Source organism: Lepus europaeus, chromosome 4 (assembly GCF_033115175.1).
Source record: "Lepus europaeus isolate LE1 chromosome 4, mLepTim1.pri, whole genome shotgun sequence".
NCBI classification, from domain to species: Eukaryota; Metazoa; Chordata; class Mammalia; order Lagomorpha; family Leporidae; genus Lepus; species Lepus europaeus.
In genome coordinates, this window is record NC_084830.1 from 30,616,292 (window position 1) to 30,643,780 (window position 27,489).

The window sequence follows — 27,489 nt, forward strand, 5'->3', positions numbered from 1 at the left end:
CACTCTGTATTCCCTGCCTTACTTTTCAGCTGTGTTTTCTGTAGAGAAGCCTCTTTGACACCCACTCAGTGAAGATGATTCTGCAGAACTGGATTTGTTTTCTTTTGTTTTTGTCTTTTAGCTGAGGAGTTGAATTGTAAACAACCACAGACACAGTAGTTGTCCTGTCATTTTAGAATGCTTTTTAAAGTTCTAAAATGTGACCATTTTATACTGAACATATATGTGGAACTTACACTATGTAATTATATTTATTTTTTACTTTGATTCAGGATGAGTCTACCCTACCCAAATAGTATGTAACTAATTTTTTTAAGAGTCAGTGCATACATTATCTTTGCAGGTATTGCAGTGGAAAGATGGCTTTGTTCAAATTCCCAGGTCCTAAGTGAAAATATAAATGTTGCTTTAAGAGAATCAGGGAGGGCCGGCACCTTGGCTTAACAGGCTAATCCTCTGCCTTCTGGCGCCAGCACACCAGGTTCTAGTCCTGGGCGGGGCGCCGGATTCTGTCCCGGTTGCCCCTCTTCCAGGTCAGCTCTCTGCTATGGCCCAGGAAGGCAGTGGAGGATGGCCCAGGTCCTTGGGACCTGCACTCGCATGGGAGCCCAGGAGAAGCACCTGGCTCCTGGCTTCGGATCAGCGCGATGTGCCGGCCTCAGCGGCCATTGGAGGGTGAACCAACGGCAAAAAGGAAGACCTTTCTCTCTGTCTCTCTCTCTCTCACTATCCACTCTGCCTGTCAAAAACAAACAAACAAACAAACAAAAAAGAGAATCAGGGAACCATTTGTTTTTGCAACATTATTCTACAGGTTTTGTCCTAAGAAAGCAGGGATAATAACATACTTATACAATAGTGCTTATGTAATTTATTACTGCTTTTCATTCATAATGTGTAGGTTGCCAAATTATAAATGATCAAACTATGCAGCAGTAGGGGTCTGTCACTCAGTTTTGACAATTTCATATAAATTTTATTAAGGTTATTCACTTTATATTCAATTCATATGAATTAATTAAAATTAAACACCTAAATAGTAGGTTTTAGATGAGAAGTAGAAAATAATTTTAGAATGAAATGGAGATGGGTGAATAGAACAAAATATAATATTTAATTTAAATTTACATCCTTCTGTTACTTCCTTTGCTATGCCTAAAATGTTAAGTCTAGAATCCTTTATATGTAACTTCCTAGATCAGATGTATTTCAGAATTCAAAAACCATATGATTTTTATAAAGTTCTTGTAATACTATCCCTAGTTGGTTCTTATACAACATGCGTACACAAATACATTAATCTTTCTGCAGAAATGTGCATAAACTCACTGAGAATGATATATAAAAATACAATAATATCATTTTATTGGAGTTTCCTGCCATATAGTTCTTTGAAATATTATATATATATATATATAGTTATTTCTTTTTTGAAAGGCAAATTGTGTGTTTGTAGGACAGAGATGAAGAAGCTAAATCTTACATGTTTTCTTTGTAAGAACCTGGACTTCAAGACACATAAATGGGGACTGGTGCTGTGGCGCTGTAGTTTAATCCCCTGCCTGCGGCACCGGCATCCCATATGGGCGCTGGTTCTAGTACCGGATGTCCCTCTTCCAATGCAGCTCTCTGCTATGACCTGGGAAAGCAGTAGAAAATGGCCCAAGTGCTTGGGCCCCTGCACCCGCATGGGAGACCTGGAAGAAGCTCCTGGCTCCTGGCTTCAGATGGGCGCGGCTCCACCTGTTGCAGCCATTTGAGGAGTAAACCAACGGAAGGAAGACCTTTCTCTCTGTCTCTCCGTCTCACTGTCTTCAACTCCACTTCTCAAATAATTAAGTAAAATATTAAAAAAAAAGGTCACATCAATGAAATTCAGGAAGATCCTAACTAGGTTATAAGATAATAAGTCTTGTCCTTATATTTATTAAATATGCCCAGTGAACACAATACTCTATAGATACTATCCATGCACATACATTTTACATGAAATAAAAAATAGCTGGCTTCCAGATAAAACAAAATTATTTAATTGTTGGCCAAAAATTGATGAATATTGGTTGCTGCTTCCTTTTTATTCTTTAATTATTACCTGTGAAATTTAATTAACTCAAATTGCTATGTAGTGGTACAATCATGCATTGTACAGGATACATATTATGTACATGTAATATGTACATATAATATGTACAGGATACATATTACCTACCTTGCAATCTCATATAATCTATATGAATGCTGATAGATATGCATATGATGACAAGAAACCAAGTATGAAACCACAAAATAAGTATTAACCATATGTGGATTCACCACTTTAAACATGTATTCAATAAGAATTTGAAACAAATTATTCAGAAGTTATGGTTCATAAATGCTTTGTTTGTAAGGACTTCTGAAATTGTTCCATCAAGTTTGGTAAAACACTAAATACTTTCTTGTGTTTCACAGTTTAGCAGACTCATCTAATAAATGAAGCATTTTCTGTTTCTTTGACTTTCTGTATATGTCTTTATTCCAGCAATTTCTTGTGGAATTCCTAAAGCTCCAACAAATGGAGGGATACTTACCACAGACTACTTGGTGGGAACTAGAGTCACCTATTTTTGTAATGATGGGTATAGATTGTCATCCAAGGAACTTACTACTGCTGTATGCCAATCAGATGGAACATGGAGTAATCATAACAAGACCCCTCGCTGTGTTGGTATGTGTGCTAAGGAAATGTCATCATTTATTTTTATATGATTTGAAATTTTATATATTGTTGAATTTTAAAACTAATCAGTTAATGAAGTATCATGTCTAAGAGGGAAATAAAAGAAGTTAATTAAATTCTTACAGTATGAAGCTATAGAAAAGACAGTATAAGGACTTGACATTCATTTTGGGAAAATCCAGGATATATATATATATATATATATATCAATAATGCAATAATGTTTTTCATTTTAAATAACAAAATTCTGTTTATTTTTTAAAAATGTGTAATGTGTTTTTATAGTTTTTTTTCCCTAGAAACCTTTTATTTAGGGAATACAAGCTTCATACACTTCATAATTACAACTTTAGGGACACAGTGATTCTTCCCACTGTACCTGCCCTCCCACCCAGTCTCCCACCCTTTTTCCTCATCCCTCTCCTATTCCCACTCTTATTTTTTTACTAAGATATTTTCAATTAACTTTATACATGTCATCTGTTTTTAGTACAGTTAATTTGAAGTGTTTTTTAGTTTTAATTAATAAAATTATATTTATAATGAATTCAGCTTTGAGTTGTAAAAATTTAATATATTACATTTATACATATTCATGTGTGACTGTGATGTTTTGATACATGTATATATTTTATAATATTCACATAGGAGTAAACCTATATATTTTTCTGAAACTTTTTTCCTTTCTTTGTGGTGAAAATATTCCAAACCCTTTCTCCTAGTATTAGGAAAAAAAAAAAAACATTATTATCATCTATCGTCACCCTTCTATGCAATGAAACCCACGAATGTTTTCCTTATCTAACCTTAACTGTGCATTTTAATCAACCTTTATTCATTCTTACCTCCCTCATTTTTCCCCAGTTTCTGTTAACCACCATTCTAATCTCAACTTTTTTTAGATTCCGCATATAAGTAATATCATGCAGTGTTTGTCTTTCTGTTCCTGGCTTATTTCAGTGAACATAACGATGTCCAGTTCTATCTATGTTTTTACAAATGACAAGATCATTTCTTCTGGCCAAATAGTATTATTTTTATATGTACCACATTTTTGTCCTTCATTATATGATAGATTCTTAGTTTGTTTCTGTTATTGGCTATCAGCTCTGACTTTCATAAGGATAAATGCTATTGCTTCAATTATCTATATTTTTTTACTTTTGTCGGTATTCTTCAGGTTATTTACACTTGCAGTATTCCCCATTGCTATCATTACTACTTTAAGCAGTTAATTAATATTATATAATGATAAAATACATTAATTCTGTTAAAGCAACAGCAAAAGAAATGGAAAATGCTTCTTTAAATAGGGATTTTTTTTGCTTCAATTATTTCTTCCTATTTGGTACTGATATTTTAATTTAGCTGTGATTTTATTTAAAATGAGGCTCGATAAATTATATGCAATCTTACTACAAGTGTCTAATAATGCTTCTACTTATTTGAGCGAATTTTGAATTAGTCAAAGTTTATATCACAGCTCTTGCATAAAATGGTCGTTCTCATAAAATATCATTATGATATAGTTCTTCTAAAGCATCTAAAGAAATAAGTGTGTAGAAGTATGGCAGTAATTACAATTCTATGTAAGTGAAATAATACATATTAATACTCAGAATATGTTCAAGAAACTCCCAGGACTACCATTAAGTTTGGGCAATAGAAAATATTAACAAGAAGTAAATAATAGATTCTAAAAGATGGAATATTGCACAAAAGTGAAGTGATTAAGGCAGTGAAGATACAAAGGATGGTGGTGAAATGAAATAGTGTTAAAGACAGAAAAGACATGGCTGACTTATGAACATTATATTCTTGATTTTGTGTAGTTGTTACTTGTCCAAGCATCAATTCCTTTACCTTGGAACATGGAAGATGGAGAATTGTGAATGGCTCTCATTATGAATACAAAACCAAGGTCGTTTTCAGCTGTGACCCTGGTTATCATGGATTAGGTCCTGCTTCTATTGAATGTCTTCCTAATGGTACCTGGAGTTGGAGAAATGAAAGACCATATTGCCAAAGTAAGTATAAACTCTGCTAACCTTATTTCATGAGCTATCTTTGGCTATTTAATTGCTTGAGTTAGTCCTTTTCCAAACACTTTAGAGCAATAATGAGGTAGTATTAGAAATATGTTTAGATTTAGTTTAGATTAGTTTAGATTTTTCTAAACTGTTTAAAGTTTATAAAATTTCTATATGTCTATTTAATAGCTGTTTAAAGCTTAGCAATGAAAGTCACAGCTAGAACCAAAATGAAGTACCCTGTGCTGATGGTTAAGTGGTGGACTCTAGAGTTAGAAATTTCTATCTAAATCTTGATTTAAGAATTTATAGACTCTGGAAACTTATTAAAGTTATTTAAATTCGCCATGCCTACCTTTTTGTATATACCTTTCAGATAATGCTACACTTACCTCAGAGATTTGTTTTGAGAATTACATATGCAAAAGCACTAATAGTAGTGCACTGGTAAATAATAGGCACTCAACGAACATTATCTTTTAGGGTTTTTATTCTACAATGATATCTCATTTAAACCCTTTAAGTGTGGAAGAGTCATAAGACATAGGTTCTAAACAATTTAGCAAGTCAGTTAATCTCTCATTTTTTAAGCCTTCAAATTTGTGAAAAATAATTATATCTAATGAATCTTGTAAAAATCAAATATTTTTCATGGAAAGCTCTTTATTGAGTCCTTGACAAATATCCATGGTAATTACTATCTTGGTTTTGTTTAGATATAAGGAAAACTTGGTATATTTATGTCAATGAACTTGCCCATTGTCATTTTTGTACTAATTATCTTCTCTTTAATCTTATGGTTTTTCTTGCATTAATACTAGATTGGCCAAGAAAAAAATGACAAAGAAAAGACTCCATCTTATATCACATTTAGAAGGTTTTATGAGAACACAGAGAAGAATAATTTTAAATTATGTCATCTCTTTTCTCTACACTTTCACACTCATTCAGACAAGTTTTATAGATTTCAATTGTAAATACATCAAATGACAGGGAACCCAAAATGTCAGAAGCATGGTTTTGTTGTAAGTCCATTTTGACTATATCTTTAAGGTTTTTTTAAACTTATTTATTATTTTTAAGTTATTTCTTGTGGAGAGCTACCTACACCTCCAAACGGAAATAAGATTGGAACTCAGACATCATATGGCTCTACAGCTATCTTTACCTGTGATTCAGGATTCATGCTTGTGGGCTCGGCTGTGCGGGAATGCCTTTCCTCAGGTCTTTGGAGTGGATCTGAAACCAGATGCCTAGGTAGGGATTTTTCATCGATTTTATTCCCCCTTCTCATATCCTCTTCACACTTGGAAAAGAGGCAGATCTTTTTCCCTAATATGAGATGGTAACTTAAGTCATTCCTGTAAGGATGCTAAAAAGAATTAAATGTTTTAATTTTAAAAAAATAGCTCATGATAGAAAATCTAAAACAGGTAACTTTTAATCAACTGGTATTTCTGATGAGAACCTTATGTTATTAAGAACAGACACATTTCCTTCTAGGCATGGTGAAAATAAAAAGGTGAAAACGAATTGCTGAAAATTGTATATACTCTACTGGATTAATCGCTGTAGCAGTTAATGCATTCTAATCCATAGTTAATTCTCCTTTCACCTATTTGCTTAAGGTAATAATTTAAGAAGAAAAAAATGTGTACATACATATCATTCTTCATTTTTCTTCCACAAGATTTCAACACATGTAAAACAATTTTCTATTAAAACTTCTGAAACCTAATTTTTGAACCTCATTTTAGGCAAATGCAATTTTTTCCCTTAGGGTTCTCTGAATTCATTGTGAACAGAAGAAATTGAACTACTTCATTCTTTTTATTCCTCTTTTATTATGAAAAAAAAAACAGTAAGGTTTATGCTGCACCTCTTTTATTCAAGTATTTCAATAATTTCTTTATTTTAAAAGAACAGTATGACTTACGCCTTATTTTTCTCCAAAATAATTCCCTTATATGACAGCACATATTGAATTAGATAATAATGGAAACTGATGAATCTCTTTGTCTCTTGGGTAGAAGGTATGCTCTTTTTGTTTACTAATTTAAAACTTGGTGATTGTGACTAGGGTATTGAAGCATTTGTATAATTTTTTATGTCAATAAACTCACTATTAAAATGATACATTGGAAGAAAAGTAAATATTTTACCAATTTAAATCACATATTTCAATGTAAAAATATTCATGGCAATATAACCATTATTTGAAACTTAAAATGACATAACTAAAACTTCCGGTCAAAATTCCTTCTTTTTCCTGCCTCGACTACATTTGTTAATAGATATATTTGGAAACCCAGTAACAGCCATTTCCTAATAAGACCAGTTATTTGAATGCTATAAGACTATTACATAAAAAGAAAATAGCAAATAAGTCAAATCATTATGTGTTAATATGTGCGTAAATAATCAAATACAGGGGTGCTGTGGCACAGCAGATTTAGCCACCATCTATAGTGCCTGTAACACATATAGGTGTCGGTTCATGTCCCAGCTACTCCACTCCCGATACAGCTCCCTACTGATATGCCTTGGAAAGCAGCAGAAGTTGGCCTAAGTGCCTGAACACCTGTACCCATGTGGGAGACCTGGACAAAGCTCCTGGCTCCTGCTGGCCCAGTCCTGATCACGGCAGCCAGCATATTAAGAGACCTGTCGGTTCCCTCTTTCTCTCCCTCTCTGTGTATTTCTTTCAGTAAATGAATCAATGTTTTAAAAATAATCCAATATAATATTTTAATAGTTCTTCACTGATTTTATTATGCTAGTTTTAATTACAGATGGGTATTTATCTATGAAATTAAAAATATATATTTACATGTAAATTGAATTAAAAATACTATCTTTAATTGCCATATGCTCTGATGAACTGTTCCTTTACATTATGTTATTTATTTAATATTATAGATAGTGAGTGATTTTTTACTTATTTAAAACATTGATTTTTAATTTAAAATGTTGATTTTGTTTTCCTAAAAGATATGGAACTGTAGGAATATTTATAAGAAAATATTGCCTCTCAGACTATGAAAACAATATAGAAAGTACAGTGTTGACATCTAATATAATTCCAAAAGGAAGATGGTAGGTGAAAAGTAAAATTGTAAAACAAGTGACTCTTAGAATTTTATGCACAAAACTGACCTTAAAGATTTGGTTACATGGGCCGGCGCCGTGGCTCACTAGGCTAATCCTCCGCCTTGCGGCGCTGGCACACCGGGTTCTAGTCCTGGTCAGGGAGCCGGATTCTGTCCCGGTTGCCCCTCTTCCTGACCAGCTCTCTGCTGTGGCCAGGGAGTGCAGTGGAGGATGGCCCAAGTGCTTGGGCCCTGCACCCCATGGGAGACCCGGAGAAGCACCTGGCTCCTGCCATCGGATCAGCGCGGTGCACTGGTCACAGCGCGCCAACCGCGGCAGCCATTGGAGGGTGAACCAACGGCAAAGGAAGACCTTTCTCTCTGTCTCTCTCTCACTGTCCACTCTGCCTGTCAAAAAAAAAAAAAAAAAAGATTTGGTTACTATCAACTTACCTTTGTAGCTATAGACACTTGTGGCTTAGGATGTCCACTAGAATATATTCATTATTTGTCTGCATGTAGTAGATGTATTTCCAACCCCAGCATTTTATTATTAAATTCAATTGGAAGAATTGATATCGGACAAAACCCCCTAAAATTCACACTAAAACGTGGCCCCTTAAAGTTCTATAGAAATGCTAGCTAGGGTGCCACATGTACTACCAGAATTTGGGGTGCCTTACGATTTCAGCACGGGCTTATTACTAAATCCCCGATATTAATAAGCCCAAGAGGTTCTTGCCTAATATTTAGAGAAGAATTCTAAATACCAGCACAGATAAACAAGGCAGCATGGTACATTCTAAGCTTTTATTTAGTAAGAAAGGTGCATAGGAGAGTGAGAGCTTTATTTAAGAGAGAGGGGTAATTAGGGGTTCATACCAAGCACCAGGAGCCAGGCACGTGGAAGAGCATCTAGGCCAGGAAGCCTAGAGCACATGGCCCGAAAGCCATGCGCCCTGGAGGCGTGGGGCTACAGTAAGCCCCTTCCTAGCAAGACGCCAGGGAAAAAGAGCGGGGCCCGGGCACACTGTGCCCCAGGCTTTTAACCCACTCCAAAGGGGAATGGTCAATTAACCTGATTGGCTGGTGGGCACCCCAGTACGGCCAGGTAGGGGAATGAGGCCACACAAGGGCGTGGCAAAGGCATCAGGTAGGAGCATGAGGTTCACAAATCCGATCAACTCCAACCTGTATGCCTGCCTACTTCAGAATTAACAGGTAACATTCATATTCTACAACCTAGATTCTATAATTAATTTATCTCATATTTTCTTATTACACATCTGTCCATCTTTCCAAGCTTTTATTAAGCCATAAATTTGTTTTTATTCATTTTGAAATTACAGTAATCAGTATACTTCATTGCTAAACTTTTCAGTGTAAATTTTACTATCTAGAGCTCAATATTTGTTTATGGTTTGTTTCCTCTTGTTTCTGTGGCAAAATCTAAATACAGTGAAATACATGTCATAAATGCTGTCTTAGATGTGTTTTGAAAAATATATACACCTGTGTATCAAAGAATTATAAAGATATATTTTGAAAAGTGTGTACACATGTGTAACTAACCCACTATAAAGTACCTCAGAAAATTTCCTCACAACACTTCATAGACAACCAACAACTCTCTACTCCTAATCTAAGGCAATAACTGATTTTTTTCACCATCTGTTAATTCTATTCTAGAAATCATGTGAATGTAATCTTGGATTACACGCTCCTGACTTCTTTCGTTCTCTTTCATTCATGTTGTGTGTATCTTTGATTGTTCTTTGTATTGTTGGATAGATTTCCATAGTGTGAATACACTTCAGGATTCTTTTGCTGAACACATGAGCTCTGCTCAGTTTGGAACTATATGAATAAAATTACTATGAACATATGCATTCATATCTCTTGGGTACACAAGAATAGAATACCTGGAAAAGATCTGACTATCTCACATTCTCCCAGCATAAAATTTTTGTTTGTATTATCTTGATGAATATTGACATTGAAAAGTTTTATAAATTTATTATTTATTTGTAAATTTCCATTGTAAAATGGTAAAAGATCTTTTTTGGATTTTTCTCATTTTTAATGATGAATAAAGAAGAAGGGAATATAATTATGTTCTTAAAATTATGTCTATAAGGCACATTGAATCTGTTAAAAGATAATTAAAAATTAAAATTAAAAAAACAATCTTTAGATTAGGGTTATATTTGATTGTTAAAGTTACTTCCTGGGGTTTTATCCCAATATATTTGTTAATTGCTAACCTTTTATAGCCAAAAATATACCCTGTTTAAAACCAATTAAAATAACAACAACAAAAATACTTGTAGGTATTTATGGGTTACAATGTGACATTTAAATACAAAATACCAGGGCTAGGGCTGTGGCATAACAGGTATAGCCACCACCTGCAGTGCCAGCACTCTATATGGGTGCCAGTTGGAGTCATGGAGTCACCGGAGTCACGGCTGCTCAACTTCCAATCCAGCTCTCCGTTATGACCTGGGAAAGCAGTAGAGGATGGCCCAAGTCCCTGGGCCCATGCACCTGCATGGGAGGCCTGGATGAAGCTCCTGGCTCCTGGCTTGGGATTAGCACAGCTCTGGCTGCAGACATCTAGGGAATGGAACAGTGAATGGAAGACCTCTCTATCTCTCTCTACCTCTGCCTATCTGTAACTCTGCTCTATCAAATAAACAAATAAATCCTTTAAAAATGGGGTGTTGAAGTTCCGCATTATTGTATTGGATCCTATGTCTCCCTTTAGATCCATTAACATTGCTCTTAAATATCCAGATGTCCTGGCATTAGGGCATATACATTTTTGAAAGTCACATCTTCCTGTTCATTCATCACTTAATTAATATAATGTGCTTCTTTGTCTCGTTTAACAGTTTTTGTCTTAAAGGCTATTTTGTCTGATGTTAGGATGGTTATTCCTTCTCATTTTTGCTTTCTGTTAGCATGGGATATCTTTTTCTGTCTTTTCACTTTCAGTCTGTGTGTAGCTTTGTTTGTGAGGTATGTTTCTTTTAGGCAGCAAAAAGATGCGTCTTGTTTTCTTAATCCATTCATCCAGTCCATATCTGGACCACAGCATCCTCTTCTCCTCTTATGAAAGATGGCATTTCCTACCTGCTGGTTGCCAGGTGCTGCTCCAAGAAGATGGTGTTACCTCCAGCACCCAGCTGCTGAAGTCACTGGCAGTGATTGTACTGCCCCCACTGCTCCATGCAACTCTCTCCTTTTTTAATAATTTGCACTGCAAATTTCTCTTCAAGTGCTGCCTGGAAGTGCTTTTCCTCCCCTTTTCTTCAGTTGTCTTCCTGCGGTCAGAATCAGTACATAAATTTTCTATTCAGCCATCTTGGATCTCTTCTCCTTCTTTCAAAGACCTTATATGCAATTATAAACTATAGAATTTCTTTAAATATTATGGTTACAAAGCCTTCATTATGTGTCTGATGAATATTTTCTCCTAGTATGTGACTTACCTATTCATAATAGAGTCTTTTAACCAGTAGGAGTTTTCAACTTATGTAAAAGCTCTCCTTTTTCCTTTGCTTTTCTTTCTGGTTATTGCTTTTTATAGCTTGTTTATAAAATTTTTACTCAGCTTCAAGTCACAAAGATTTTCTGTAATGTTTTTTTCTAGAAACTTTGCAGCTTTAGATTTTACTTTGATATCAATGGTTTCTCATTAAATTTTTTTTTTAAATGTACTCTGTCATGTAATTGAGGCTTAATATTTTTCAGGATTATATTTGCCACTATTTATTGAAAATATTTTATTATCTTTTTTTCCTTGAAATCATGTATGGAGTCTTCTAAATTTGTTCTTATTTTTTTTAAAGATTTGTTTTATTTACTTGAAAGGCAAAGTTGCAGAGTTAGAGAGAGATCTTCCATCTGCTGTTTCACTCCCCAAATGGCCATAATGGCCTGGGCTAGGCTAGGCTGAAGCCAGGAGTCAGGAGTGGGAGCAGGGGCCCAAGCACTTGGGCCATCCTCTGCTGCTTTCTCAGGCATAACAGCAGGGAGCTGAATCATAAGTGGAGCAGCCAGGACTGGAACCAGCACCTAAATGGGATGCTGGCACTACAGGTAGCAGGGTACACTGCTATGCTGTTATTTCCCACAGAGCACATTGGCAAGAATTTAGAATTGGAAGCAGATCCAGCATTTGAACTCAGCCACTCTGATATGGGATATGTGGGTTCCATGAGGAATTTTAACAGCTGTGCTAGACAAATGCCCCTTTTTTAATTAATATTTTATGCTGGATAGGACCAGTAGAACCATGTTAAAAAGAAATAGAGTCCACATTCTTATCTTGTTTCATAACAGGAGGAAAGCATTGAATATTTCACCGGTAAATATATCAGCTATAAAATTTTCTTAACACATCTTTTTTTTTTTATTAAACTTTTATTTAATGAATATAAATTTCCAAAGTACAGCTTATGGGTTACAATGGCTTCCCCCTCCCAAAACTTCCCTCCCACCCACAACACATCTTATTAGATTGTGAAAGTTTCCATATTTATTGTTAGCTTTTGTAACAAATAGGCACTACATTTTATCATACGCTTTTTTCTGTATTTATTGAAATAATCATACTGATTTTGCTCATCTTTTGTCTGTTAATATGGTATATTATAGTGACTGATTTTTCCATATTAAACTTATCATTTCTGGATTAAAAACCATATACTCTTGTTGTATTGTCATTTATATGTGTTGCTAGAATGATTTTATAAAGTTTTGTTAAGGAGTTTAATTCTGTCCATGAAGGGCATTCATCTTTTACATGTGTGTTTTTCATGTTTTGCTGTTGGGGCTATGGTTGCTTCATAATACACATTAGGAAGTAATTCTTTCCTTCATCTGTTTCTAAAAGAGTTCATGTAAGATTGATGTTTTCTTCTTCCCTTAATGTTTAAATTTACCAGTGAAAACATCTGTTCTTGAGTGTTTTATGTGGGCTTGTTTTTAAGAACTCAAAGGCTTAAATGAATGAAGGACTATTCATATTTTCTGTTTTATCGTGTGATAGCTTTCAGTAAGTTATAATTTTCTAGGAATTGTTATTTTCTTCTGAATTTTGAAAATATATTGGAATAAAGCTCTTCTTAATAATCTGTTGTCTTTTTAATTTCTGTGGTCTTTGTAGTAATAGCACTTCATTCCTGTTAAGGATAATTTTGTTCTCCATTTTGTGTTGATAATGTTAGCTAGGGGTTAGACAATTTGTTTGCTATTTTTAAATGAATATGTTTTATCTAATTTAATGTTCTCTGTTGTTTCTGTTTCCTATTTCTTTGATATTCCTATTGTCTTAAAACTTTCCTTCTGTCTAATTGCTTTGACTTGTTTTTCCTTCTTTCTTTTGTTCTTTTTCCTATTTTACAGTAGAACTAGAATAATGTTAATATAATTTTATTTTTTCTAATAAAAGCATTTAATGATCTCAACTTATATTGCTTGATTTGAATTTTTCAAACTGTTATATATATTGATAAATTTTTATAAATATTGAAAGCTTTTATAATTTCTCCTAGATCCAAGTGTCATTAGAAGTCATGTTTTCTTACAATTCCAAGTAGTTGGTATTTTGCTAAATATCTAAATATCTTAAAGTTATCATTTTATCATATAATTATGTTTGAATTATTTGTGGCATACTTTTAAGTGAACATTAAAAGTTCAGTAGTGTTACTTATGTATATAAATATAAACATGAAACAAATTACACTATTATCAATATTACTTTTTGACCCATTTCAGCGGGTCATTGTGGAATTCCAGAACTCATTGTGAACGGTCAAGTCATTGGAGAAAATTATGGATACAGAGACACAGTCGTATATCAGTGTAATCCTGGTTTTCGATTGATTGGTTCTTCAGTGAGAATATGTCAGCAGGATCACAACTGGTCTGGTCAACTCCCATCCTGTGTGCGTAAGTAAGCATGGCAAAAGAAATTAGCAACCTATGGTCTCATGAACTCATGACAAGTAATTAATTTTTTCTCAGGAAAGATAAATGTATATAAATGATTAAGCTAGATAGATGACAGCATAGACTAAATTTCCACAATCCATTTTTTATACTATTATGCACTAGCCATTAAAGTGTGGTATGTTCAAAACCATATAAAACTATCCCCTTCGGGCTGCCTCTGAGACGTAGTCAGTAAAGCCGGTGCCTGCAGTGTCATCATACCATATGGGTACTGGTTCGAGTTTCGACTGCTCCACTTCTGATCTCTGTTATGGCATGGGAAAGCAGTAGAAGATGGCCCAAGTCCTTGGGCCCTGGCACCCATGTGGGAGAACTAGAAGTGCCTGGATCCTGACCAGATTGGCGCAGCTCTGACTGTTGCAGCCATCTGGGGAGAGATCCAAGAGATTGAAGACTTCTCTTCTCTTCTCTTCTCTTCTCTTCTCTTCTCTTCTCTTCTCTTCTCTTCTCTTCTCTTCTCTTCTCTTCTCTTCTCTTCTCTTCCTCTCTCTCTCTCTCTCTCTCTCTCTGCCTTTCAAATGAATAAAATAAAAAAAATTATCACTGTCACATTTTTATTTAAGTAACTGAAATTTATTGGACTCCTAATTTCATGGATAATACTTTGTGTGTTGAGATAATGGGATAAAAGACCATACAGTTAGGAATTAAAGTAACTTCTCTACACACACACACACACACACACACATGCACACACACACAGGTTGTCTGATGATTTAACGAGAGCAATATTCTGCTTGAGTCTGCCATAGATCTTTTGTCTTTCATTTATTCCAGGATAGCCAACTAATTTTACTGTTTTTTCTTGTGAATAATTGGGACTATAAATGAGAATTAGCCCTTGAGGTAAAACTGGTTTTGTTATTGATCATTTTAAATAAGAATAAAATACAGTTAAATTTCCAAATGAGTAAGTTGACATTAACAACGAAGCTGAAAAATAATTGCTCTTGGGTCATTCCAAAAAATATTCAAAGTAACTATGTTTTTTTTTTTTACTGTGCCCAATTATGAAGCAATATTACTGCAGTTGTCTGATTACTCGTATGAAATGACACAATACAGCAGTTGATAGAAATATAGTGTTTGAGGAGAGCCAGAACTACATACAATTTCTTATAGATCCATAGCTTTAAAAGACTAAATAAAACATTTAACTAAGAACATAATTTCTGAAGAAAATTGCATTAAATTTTCAAATATCAGAGATGAAGAAAATAATAGGAAAGAGTGTGAAACTCCTGAATGAGTTTGGGTGAACAAATCAGAGACAAAACACTAGTATCAGTTTCTACTGCGTTTGAAATGATTACATATAATTGCCATGTGATAACTTCTAATGAAATATTCTTCTGTCTTGTGCTCTCCTCCACTTTCCAATGCTATTAGCTGTTAGCTGTGGTCACCCTGGTAGTCCAATTTATGGAAGAACAAGTGGAAATGGATTTAACTTTAATGATGTAGTAACATTTTCTTGCAATATTGGGTATCTTATGCAAGGACCAACAAAGGCACAGTGCCAGGCCAACAGACAATGGAGCCATCCTCCTCCTGTGTGCAAAGGTAAAAGACTTAACTTTATTCTCATGAGTCATAGTAATAATGTATCGGTGTAAGTAACATTTGAAACAGTTTGGGTAAAACAGTACAAAGTTTTTAGCCAGTAAAGCAAAAAGCTTGAATATCGATGTGATCTCATTTGCAATTATTTCCATTTTCTTAATTTTTATAATTTTTTGAAAACTGGCAGAGTTAATCTCCACTTCCTTTTTTTAAAAGCTTGTACACACATTGTATTGCATATTATGTCAATGAGAACATTTTTACTTAGAATTTGCTTTATAATTAATAGAACTTCGTAATTTTCAGATAACTATATCTGAGGCATGAGTTACCATGATACCTGGATCAAGGCCTTATTTTCTCTATAGAAACAGTTTAAAGAGAATTTTTTGGTGATATCTGACTTGCAAAAAAGTAGAATATACTTTATATTTTCTGATAAAAGATAACCAAGTAACCATTTTCTATGTTTTAATGATACAAGTATGGGTTAAAAGGTCTCATTCTCTAAATTTGTACATAATATAGTATTTATTGAGCTGCTGTTGTTCGAAAAGATTGTCAAAACTTTTTTTTTCCATTTTTCTCTTTCCAACAAACCATTCAAATTTTAATCCATTATCAAGATGTCTATAAATTATATTTTTGGAATCTTTGGTTTATTTGATTAAATTTACATTTGAGATTAGGTTTATGGATTGATAATAAAAATTTCTATGATATATATTCCAAATATATCTTATAAAACTTATCTCTTGTTTAGTGGTCAACTGTTCTGACCCTGGAATTCCAGCCAATTCCAAAAGAGAAAGTAAAATAGAACATGGGAATTTCACCTATGGCACTGTGGTATTCTATGATTGCAATCCAGGCTATTTCTTATTTGGATCTTCAGTTTTGATATGTCAACCAAATGGACAGTGGGACAAACCTTTACCAGAATGTATCAGTAAGTAGATAATGTGAATTGTTCCTTAAAAAAAGATCAGTGAAGCAATATGTATGTTTACTGTCTTTGTAAAATTTCTAGCGCTATATATCAGAAAGAAGTATATTAATTTTATTGATTTATTATTTAGAAATCAAACAACTCCATATCGTGCATATGAATTTGTATATTTATGTATAATTCTTGGGTTTTGAAATTTGATCATTTATGAAAATAAGGCATTTTTTATACTCATCACAGAAGAGGTTACTGATGCTTTTATTTTGTACTAGCATTTGAAATTTCACTAATAACCAAATTATCTCAATGTAAACATCCGTCAGAGTTTCAGAATGCCTGGGGCTTTAGAAAAAAAGTTTATTGAAAACCCATTGACTGAAAATATTTACTATATGTGGAGGTTAATAAACATCATCTTTCAAGTCAACAACTATTTAATGACTTTGTTTTAGTTGTATGTTTTATTAGAAGTTTTAAAGTATAAACAAATTATAGCAAAATGCATGCAACTAATATTTATAGTGAGAAAATAATTTAGCAAAAATTTTTTAAATTTTGTAAAGACATAAAGAAGTAAATATGAACTCTAGGAATTTAGCTAATTGATGGACCTGAAATTGAGTATGGATGAATCTTAAACCTTACAGGAAAGAAAAGTAGAATTGGGTAGATAGAAATTGCCCGTAAAGAAATTATTTACAAAAAGTTTTTGGTTATGCTAAATTTTATAAAATTTTTTATGATCATGTTATTCAGAAGTATTTCCTTTATATTAATGAGGTGTGCTCTTATGAATTTTGTGTCAAAATTCATGTGTTAATGAAACCACAAAACTTTTTGCTGTATCTATAAAATTTCAGACTCCATGTAATTTACAAAGTTAGCCTGCTTATTAAAGTGTATTTACTTCCTTTTATACAATAGTATAATTGTGCTTTTTTTGAAAGTGATAAATTTTATTCAAGTTGAGAAAAACACACAACTACACATGGGACCATTGTTCAGGGAGAGTGGGCCAGTAAATGAAAAAGAGTTAACTGAATACCCTGCTTGCTCTGGGTACACATGGAGACACACACACACACACACAGACAAAGAGAAAGAGAGAGAGAGGGAGAGAGGAAAGAGAGAGAGAGGAGTCGAATTGTTTGAGTAATTCTCTTCCTTGGTCTTGTGTGACTACAACATTAAAGTTAAAAATCTCTTTGTAAGATATGTAAGACTTAAGTTCTTTAGTTCTCACATACTTTTTTGTGTTTTTATTTCCCGTCACTCTCCTTCATTGTGAGCTTAGTACTCAAAGGTTTTATTAAGTTCATGCATTCTTATGTACTGTTCTTATGTGCTGTTTGACACTTTAGAGATATGTGATATTCAATATTTTTTCCAGTGCAGCTGATAGAGAGCACACATTAAATTCCCAGTCTACCTTTTGCTTCTAAGGAATATCCTACAATTTATTGATTCTGATTCTGCTACTCCTAGCAGTGTATTGATTGACAAACCACTGAGTAATTTCTTTGCACAGTACAATTTATTCATTAACAGTTTGAAATAGAATGATTCTAGACTATCCATTAATTAGATTAGTAATCACAGATTCAGCTACACACCATCTGTTTTACTCTCAAATTTCTTCCCTTTCAATTTTTCTTTTTTTATAAATAAAAAAGAGAACAAATTTCACTCATTCCATAGGTTAAGTTCAAAGAATACAACCACCCTTCCTTCCCCCCAACAATTATTCTCCCTCCCTCCCCTTTCTTCCTTTCATTGTTTTTTGCAGAGACGTAATTTTAATCCACTCTGTATTCACAGGCTTAATTCACCACTAACCATAATATTCAACAAATAAAAAGTAGGAAGACAACAGTTCACAGGAGTATAAATAAGGGCTAAGAATGACAACCATATCATAAAAGTCTATTTCACTCTTATATATTCTTTTTATTGTATATTAAATTTCACATATCAGAAAAACATATAATATTTGATTTTTGAGACTGGATTATTTCACTAAGCATAATGGTTTCCCGTTGCATTCATTTTGCTGCAAAAGACAAGATTTAATTCATGTTTATGACTGAGAAATTTTTCAGAATGTATATATATCTGTACATTTTATTTATCCATTCAACAGTTGGTCAGTTGATGGACATCTGGGTTGATACCATATCTTAACTAATATGAATTATGACCTCATTTTGAATCTTACATGACTTCCTTTGTCCATATTTAGTATCACTTATCTCTCTGACTTGTACATCTGGTCCAGGCATATACACACTTCAATCAAATGCAAATGGACTCGTACTCACCACTCACACTATGTACAGACATGTTATAATTAATCATTTTTATGTTAGCCTTCCAATATTTCTGTAGTACTCAACCCTCAGGATAAGTGTGTTAACAGAATAGTTCCTATAACTACAAACTCCATTTTATCTTTAGAAAGCTAATTTAATCATGATAATATTTGATTTCTATAGGTTTTAGATGTTGAAGCAGAAAATTCTGATTTATTGTATGTCACTTCATTAACAATTTGGTTCAGGTTGTTCGATAGGAGATATAAAAAAATTTTATATTCAATAATTATGTATTGTAGTGATTGACTGTGGACACCCTGGCGTTCCTCCTAATGCAGTCCTGTCCGGCGAGAAGTATACTTTTGGGTCTACTGTTCACTATTCCTGCACAGGAAAGCGTTCCCTTCTAGGCCAGTCATCAAGGACTTGCCAATTAAATGGCCATTGGAGTGGATCACAACCTCATTGTTCAGGTAATACTTGGAAAATCAGTGCCTTTTAGAAATTATGATATTAACATTTTCAGAAATATATACACAAAACAATCTAAATTCATAAAACAATAAGTTGAAATCTAAAAACCCAAGAGCATCAGTTGTTTTGCAGAACAGAATACCTCCATCCCATATGAGAGTGCCTGGTTTTGATTCCTGGCTCCGATTCCAACGCTGGCTTCCTGCTCATGTGCATTCTGGAATGCAGCAGGTGATGGCTAGTGTACTTTTGCTTCTGCCACCCATGTGGGAAACCCTAAATTATGTTCTTGACTTCTGACTTTGGCCTGGCCACATGCTGGCTACTTTAGGCATTTGGGCAGTAAACCAGCAGATGGAATCTCTCTTGTCTCTCACTCTTCACTCTCCTTCTCTCCCTATCTCTCTTTTTTTCTCTTCTCTACTCCTTTCAAACAAAATAAAGTTGTTTTTTTTTTATTTTGATGAAGTAAGCTGGAAAATTGCCTACACATTAATTGGACTATTTCTAAGGTAATATAAATCCAGATTGCAAATTGACACTGATTTTTGTAGACAATTAATTACAGGTGTATATTTTTAACTGTGATGTGTAAATTTGAAAATCATTTGGTTTTAGGATGGCACATTAAGTGAAGTACTTTGGTTCATTAAAATGTTGGAATTACTCAATCTAAAGACCTATTCCATTTTAACAGACATGAAATATTATTTTTCCCAAAAGACAATGATTTTTCCCAAGTTAAGTTCTATTAACCTAATAAGCAATTGGTTACTTAATGGCATAAGTTGAAAATAAAATCCTAAATGTTTTAAATTAAACTAATGTGGCCGGCACCACGGCTCAATAGGATAATCCTCTGCCTGCAGCGCCGGCACACCAGGTTCTAGTCCCGGTCGGGGCGCCGGATTCTGTCCTGGTTGCTCCTCTTCCAGTCCAGCTCTCTGCTGTGGCCCGTGAGTGCAGTGGAGGATGGCCCAAGTGCTTGGGCCCCTGCACCCGCATGGGAGACCAGGAGAAGCACCTGGCTCAGGTTTCAGATCAGCACGGTACGCCAGCCACAGCTTGCCAGCCACAGTGGCCATTGGGGGGTGAACCTACGGAAAAAGGAAGACCTTTCTCTCTGTCTCTCTCTCTCTCACTGTCCACTCTGCCTGTCAAAAAACAAACAAACAAACAAATAAATAAGTTAAATTATTTATCTGTGCATTCTATTAATAATAATCAACATATAACTCTTGAGTCTTTACATTAATTGAGTAAAATTTGAATAAAAATATTAAAGTTATATGTAATTGATAATTTGTTCACCTAGTGTGTATTTTATATTTTTCCTTTGAGATGTTTAAGCTACTGCTTTTATTCAAAAACACCAACTTTATTTTAGATTCTAGGGAGAAAGCTAGGAAGATTCCCCAATTGATACTGTTTTATTTTACCCACAAAGTAGATATTATGCTTCTTTTTCCTCTGTTCTTTTCAATTATAGATTTTCTTTTCTTATTATTTTGTTTCTGTGAATATCATACTGATGGCTTAGTATGAGTTGCTTTACAATGTTTTCCCTTTATTTGTGAAAGTTGTGAAATGGTTACTTAGTCTCTGGATCTTCTTTTCACTAGTAGTTAATCCCTATGACATCACTACCTGGAAATTTTAAATCTACTTTTAAATGTGACTATGAAACTAATTTTCATGGGAATAATTGTTTCACTTTGCAGTAACTCATAGTAGAGTAACCCTCAGTGAATTGGTTATACATAAACACATTACACACCAACTTGTTAGAAAACTACTACTGAAAAAAAAATGCACACAAATACCTAAATGTGAAATACTAATCTAAAATTTGAGTGGTTATTAATATTACATCGCATGAAAATGAGAAGGTAAATATTTATAGATTGCAAATACATAGGGCATTTCCAAAGGCATGTAGAAAGAGAACATTTTCTTCTTTTAATAGATTTATTTTATTTATTTGAGAGTCAGAGTTACACAGAGAGAGAAGAAGAGGCAGAGAGAGAGAGAGAGAAGTCTTCCATCTGCTGGTTCAGTCCCCAATTGGCCAAAATGGCTGGAGATGTGCCAATCCGAAGTCAGGAGCCAGGAGCTTCTTCTGGGATTCCCACGTGGGTGCAAGGGCCCAAGGACTTGGGCCATCTTCTACTTCTTTCCCAGGCCAAAGCAGAGCTGGATTGGAAGTGGAGCAGCCAGGACTCGAACTGGCGCCCATATGGCATGCTGGTGCTTCAGGCCAGGGCGTTAACCCGCTGTGCCATAGTATTGGCCCCTGAGTAAATCCTTAACATGGAAACCAAAAAGATATAACTTAGTTATTAGCATATCGGGAAAGATTTCGTATTAATTTTTTCATATATGAGAAACAGTTCATTCATCTTTTTTTATTAATAGGCATTACTAGAGAAAATTACGAGAAGTTTTATGCTATAGGAAAACCATACTGCAGTATTTACATGTCTTGGTACACCACATTTTTAGTTTAAAAATATTGTCAGTTCATATGAAATTCCTAGAAGGAAACATGCAAAATATTCATTCAGTTGTTTAATTTTAGTTTTGTAAGTCCAGAGTATTTGAGTCCATAGAACTGTGGGTTATAAATTTCCAATTAGGTTGGTTATATTCTAGGCTCTAGGAATACTAATGAAATGTTCTTAACCTATTTATTGTCTTCAGATATCAGTGGACACCATACTCTGCAACTATTTTTTTTTTTAGTTAAGCTTTTTCTTCTTATGACTGCAGTCAGAATGGAAATAGGAATATTGATATCATGGTAAAATATAAGATACCCCAAAACAAATGCCTACCAGATAGTTCACCCAAACCTTGACTTCATAATGCTTAACTGACATACATTAACTTTAAATGTATTTCATTGTAGGTGATGCCACTGGTACTTGTGGGGATCCAGGCACTCCTGGTCATGGCTCTAGACAAGAGAGTGATTTCAGAACTAAAAGTACTGTACATTTTGCTTGTGATACTGGTTACAACCTTCATGGCTCAGAACAAAGAACATGTCTAGCCAATGGCAGCTGGACTGGAAGGCAACCAGAATGCAAAGGTAATCTCAACCAGAAACTAAGTATATTACAAGTGCTTGGATTTAATATGTATTTATAATTGATTGGTTACTACTTGGAAAATTACTCCTGGCTTTGTTTCATCTCAATCATGGAATAAAAGCAGTGGTATTTCAGTATCGCTCTAAAAGAGAACTATGACAACTAAAAGTTATGTTTTAAAAAATCTCAGTGATTGTATATAAAAATTGTTCATATTGTTTTTTTTCAGTTTTTTTTTTATTTTTTAACTTTTATTTAATGAATATAAATTTCCAAAGTACAGCTTATGGATTACAATGGCTTCCCCCTCCCATAACTTCCCTCACACCTGCAACCCTCCCCTCTCCCGCTCCCTCTCCCCTTCCATTCACATCAAGATTCATTTTCAATTCTCTTTATATACAGAAGATCAATTTAGTATATATTAAGTAAAGATTTCAATAGTTTGCCCCCACATAGCAACAAAAAGTGAAAAATACTGTTTGAGTACTAGTTATAGCATTAAATCAAAATGTACAGCACATTAAGGACAGAGATCCCACATGAGGAGCAAGTGCACAGTGACTCCTGTTGTTGACCCAACAAATTGACACTCTAGTTTATGGCACCAGTAACCACCCTAGGCTCTCATCATGAGTTGCCAAGGCTATGGAAGCCTTCCAAGTTTGCCGACTCTGATCATATTTAGACAAGGTCATAAAAGACAGGGTGAGGATAGTAACCAATGATCCTAAGAGTGGCATTGACCAGGTATGATTTGCTGCTCATAAAACTAAAGCGTTGTTGGTTCTGTGTTTAGCTGTCCTCCTATAGGTTCCTATGGACTTTTTCCAGCCACTTCTATTGTATTCAGTACTTTGGGATGGCTCTGTAAACAGATGAAACTAATGATGTATTAACAGTACCAACTGAGAGAAAGTATGGTTAACTGAGGTTACTAAAAACAAAAAGCAATTCAAATCAATTGGCAATCTACAAAAAGAGTTAAAGATTTTAAAAGCTATTATTAAAATTGCTATATTGGTCTATTATGCTATGTTATATGTGTGTACATATTTTATGTTCACATGGGAAAACTTTATTAAGAATTTTAATTGGCTTATAGATAAGATTGTCCATAAATTTAAGCTGCTAAATTTAATCAAAGATACATTTTAATTCATGTGACCTGAATCTCTGCATCATATGTTTTATACTTGTTGGTAGAAAGAAACTAAAAACATTTTAGATGGTTGTGCTTTAAGTTTACTGGTTAAACAAACTACACCGTGTTAAATATTTAAGAGGTCTTTCCAAATACATGATTCTTAAAATTTATAGAAGACATTGGACCTTCTGGTAAATGTTTTCTTAAGTTGTTATCTAATGGTTGAAACGGTTTGCTAAGTATTCATGTAATATTGCTATTGTCAGCAAGCGATCTAGGACTTGCTCCCTCATTTCTCTATTCTAAGCCCAACTTGTTCTTTCATTTCTCTATTCTCTTCAAGGTAGGAATCTAATTCTATTATGAAGGAATCTGTAGGACGCACAATTTAATCTTTAGACCTTATAAAAGAGATGACTAATATTTTTCTGTAATAGCATAGCCAAAATAAGAGCTTAAATAATAATCTCATAGATAGATTTACTTCGCCATCAGTACAGTAAACAGTAAGTAGAAAAAACCTCCCTTTCAGACCAAAGGGAAAGAAAGTTTTAAAGTGAGAATATAATTCTCCTTATGGGCATTGTCTACCTTAGAAAAACTACTACAGAACATGCCTGTGACTATAGACTTGTAGTTCAGGCCACCGAAGATTAGAGATGGGACACGGGCACTTCCTTGACTTGCATCCTCTGGTCTGCTTTAACAAAAATCAGGAGGAAAAGAAAGCTAGGCATCAGAAGCAAGGGGTGGCAGGCCTATTAATGGCTGATCTGTACAGTGATCTGCCCTCAAGGAGACCCAACAGGCCAGTCCACTGCAGTGGCTTTCAATGTGGTAACCCTGGGCTTCAGCAGAAGTCAGCTATGAAGAGCCCTGGCAACTCTGCCAGCCAAGAGTTGGATCACTGGAAATGGACCTGCCCTGGAGTCGAAGGATGCCCAGGTCAGAGCCACAAATCTTACTGGCTCTAAGCTGAAAAGCCCTTCCCTCAGCCCAGCTTCCAAAGTGACCACTGCAGCTGAGGGGACGGCCACGTAGGGTCAGCAGCATTGAAGGCAGAACTGCAAATTTCTTGTTAGAAATGCTCCCTGCCTTTACCTGGCCAGCTCTCCTCCCAGGCCAGCCAAGTAATGAAAGTCAACAGAGTGCCTTCCCCTAGGAGGTTCACACCTCCCTTAGGATATACCCCATGTGAAGAGATAGATAGGTCTGGGCCTCTTAACTTACAAGGCCTAAAGCCCACCAGATTATTATCAAGCCCCTTCTGTCAGGTTCTATTTGCCTCTCAATCAGAAAACTTAATTGTAGCTTAGACAGCACCTTTCTTAGCTCCTCTAATAATGACTCTGTCCTTTATTCTAGACCCTGTCTAGCGCACTTGGGCTTCATTCCTTTGTAATCATAACCTCTACTCTACCACCAATGGCTCTACTCCTAACCTGTGTGTACTGGTGGTCCTCTTCCCCACTTAATGCTGTATAATTGTTCAGACCCGGTCAAAAATTGTTCATATTGTAGCAGACATTTAGATTGATAAGTTACAGAAAATTGGTTAAAGGGATGTATTATATGTGTGTGGGCTTTTGGTGAGATGATTAGGATGCTGCTTGGGATACCTGCATACTATGTCAGAGTGCCTGGGTTGGAGTCCTGGCTCCACTTTGATCCAGCTTCTGGTTAATGCATATCCTGGAAGGAAGTAGGTAATGGCATAGTACTTAGTCCCCACCACCCAGGTGAGCGACTAGCATTGGTTCCCAGTTCCTGAGTTCAGCCTGATCCAGACTTTCAGTTGTGGCAATTTGAGGAGTGAACAAGCCTGTGGAAGATTCTCTCTCTCTCTCTCCCTCCCCATCTCTCCCAACCCCTGCCTCTCTTTCCCATTTTATAACTAAATAAATATATCTTTAAAAGATTCTGATAAATTGCAAACTGGAACTCTATTAGTTCCAGATGATGTTTATTGTTATGAGGAAAATTTGACAAAATGCATAAAGACTCATAGGACCTATCTATATTTTTAGTTCATTATTCTACTTCTTAGGAATTTTTTCCTGAAGAAAATAAAAATGTAAATAATATACTCTATCTTGAAAATGAAATGTTATTTATAACTAGTAATAATTGGCAATAATATTACACTAGGAAATATTACATAAGTAATTATTTTATCTAATTTGTGTATAGTAAAGAATAAATTAGCATAAATACAATGAAGCAATATGAAAAAATGCATGGCATAAAATATAGTTAAACAAATTCAAAAGTGAGTCCTCTATTAGAACCTTGGGAAATGATATTTATTTGAAAGAAAGTATCAAGTATATAAAAATGATAATAGAGCAAAATTGTCAAGTTAGTAATATTTATTGTTTGTTATAAAAGTTTTACATTATTGCTCCATTACTTAATAATTTATAATAAAACACAAAAGATTCCCCAGAATGTAATGAGGAAAGCACATGTAAAAAAAATCAAATAATATATTAAGATGACAATTTAATTAATAAGCAGAGAAATGCAAATTTAACGAATGAAGCATTTTTGACAAACCAACATAATTTTTAAAACTGATGACCAATCATGTCATACAGAATATGTGAAAACAAGAAACCTCTTGCGCTTTTTATACAAGTGTATCTTGTTATAATATTGATAGTGACTCTAAGGTAATAAAATTCAAAACTTTTAAAGATAATATATAAAAGTTAAAATTATCTAGAACTTCTGCTTTTAGATATTTCTTAAAATTGGACATATATAGAGTTTATATGTTAATATATTATTATAACTAATGATTATGAAAAATTAAGTGAAAGTTAATGTTTATCAATAGTGGATTATTTAGTTAAGATATGAATTACACATAATGGAAAACTCTTCAGTCAACAGTTTTACTGCAAAAAGTTTAATCTGGGGGCTGGCATTTTGGTGCAGCAGATTAAGCCACTGCCCACAATATGGGCGTTGGTTGAGCTCCAGTTGCTCCACTTCTGATCCAACTCCCTGGTAGTGCTCCTGGGAAAACAGCAGAATGTGGCAGAAGTGCTTGGGTCCCTGCATTCACATGGGAGACCTGGATGGAGTTCCAGGCTCCTCGTTTTGGCCTGGCCCAGCCCCACCCATTGTGGCCATTTTGGGAGTGAACCAGCAGATGGAAGATTTTTATCTTTCTGACTCTCCCTCTGTCTGTAACTCTTTCAAATAAATAAATAAATATTTAATGAAAAATGTTGCCATAATAAATACATATAATAGCATTTTAAAATAGCATGTATATTATTGTTCCTTTTAAATTTTAACATTTCATTAGTATATACTCTAGCGCAATGCCTATTAAAATCCATTTATATTTGTATTAATGTATATTAATATGTGCATTATATATGAACATACAAGTATTTTATCAAGTGTTATCCCTTAATAGTGGACTTACAAATGACCTTTATTTTCTTCCTTATATTTTCATTTTTTTTTGACATTTTAGAAATGACTACTTAATATTTTGGTAAAAGAAAAAAATATTGCAGTGGTTTAAATAAAAATTATCTCCAATAACAGAAGAAAGGTAAACATAAAATACACTTCGTGTGAAAGATCTGATACAAAAATACTCAAAAACATATACTGTTTAAACTTATTATTCACTATCCTGAATATGATCCAATGCTTTCATTATTTGCTATCACAATCATTCCTAGAAATTTGCACTAGATGAACAATCTGCAATTACCTATCTGTGTGATATCTACCAATAATTGGTAATAATATCAATGCCTTTTCATAGTATTATGAGGTAAATATCACTGGAAGACTGTGACTGCTACATAATAACTGCTCAATGACTATTAACTGTCATTTTATTTAATTAGGTATTTTGATACTGTTGGGAAATGACTCTGAGGAGAGATGACTTTGTCAGTTAGTGGTAAATGTAAATGGAGTTTTGTTCACAGGCAACAATAAATCCCTGGTTTTGTGTAAATGTGGTAAATGTGAAAAATATATGTTTCCTTTCTACACAGGCATGGGCACATACACATTACTACTGCAAATGAAAGGCATAGGTGCAGCAAGGGATATCAAT

General features: G+C 34.3%; 1 protein-coding gene across 2 annotated transcripts in view; it reads left to right on the forward strand.

The window, feature by feature from the left end:
* Positions 1 to 27,489, forward strand: part of CSMD3 (CUB and Sushi multiple domains 3) — a 1,267,615-nt gene that overhangs the window by 1,179,326 nt on the left and 60,800 nt on the right. Inside the window, exons 51-58 of one of the 2 annotated variants that reach the window (XM_062189471.1) lie at positions 2,522 to 2,707; positions 4,552 to 4,746; positions 5,833 to 6,006; positions 13,626 to 13,799; positions 15,252 to 15,425; positions 16,189 to 16,374; positions 18,986 to 19,159; positions 22,069 to 22,251. In XM_062189471.1, coding sequence (XP_062045455.1) covers positions 2,522 to 2,707; positions 4,552 to 4,746; positions 5,833 to 6,006; positions 13,626 to 13,799; positions 15,252 to 15,425; positions 16,189 to 16,374; positions 18,986 to 19,159; positions 22,069 to 22,251 — 1,446 coding nt within the window. The remainder of the gene's footprint in view (positions 1 to 2,521; positions 2,708 to 4,551; positions 4,747 to 5,832; positions 6,007 to 13,625; positions 13,800 to 15,251; positions 15,426 to 16,188; positions 16,375 to 18,985; positions 19,160 to 22,068; positions 22,252 to 27,489) is intronic. The other variant, XM_062189472.1, reaches the window with a different exon arrangement.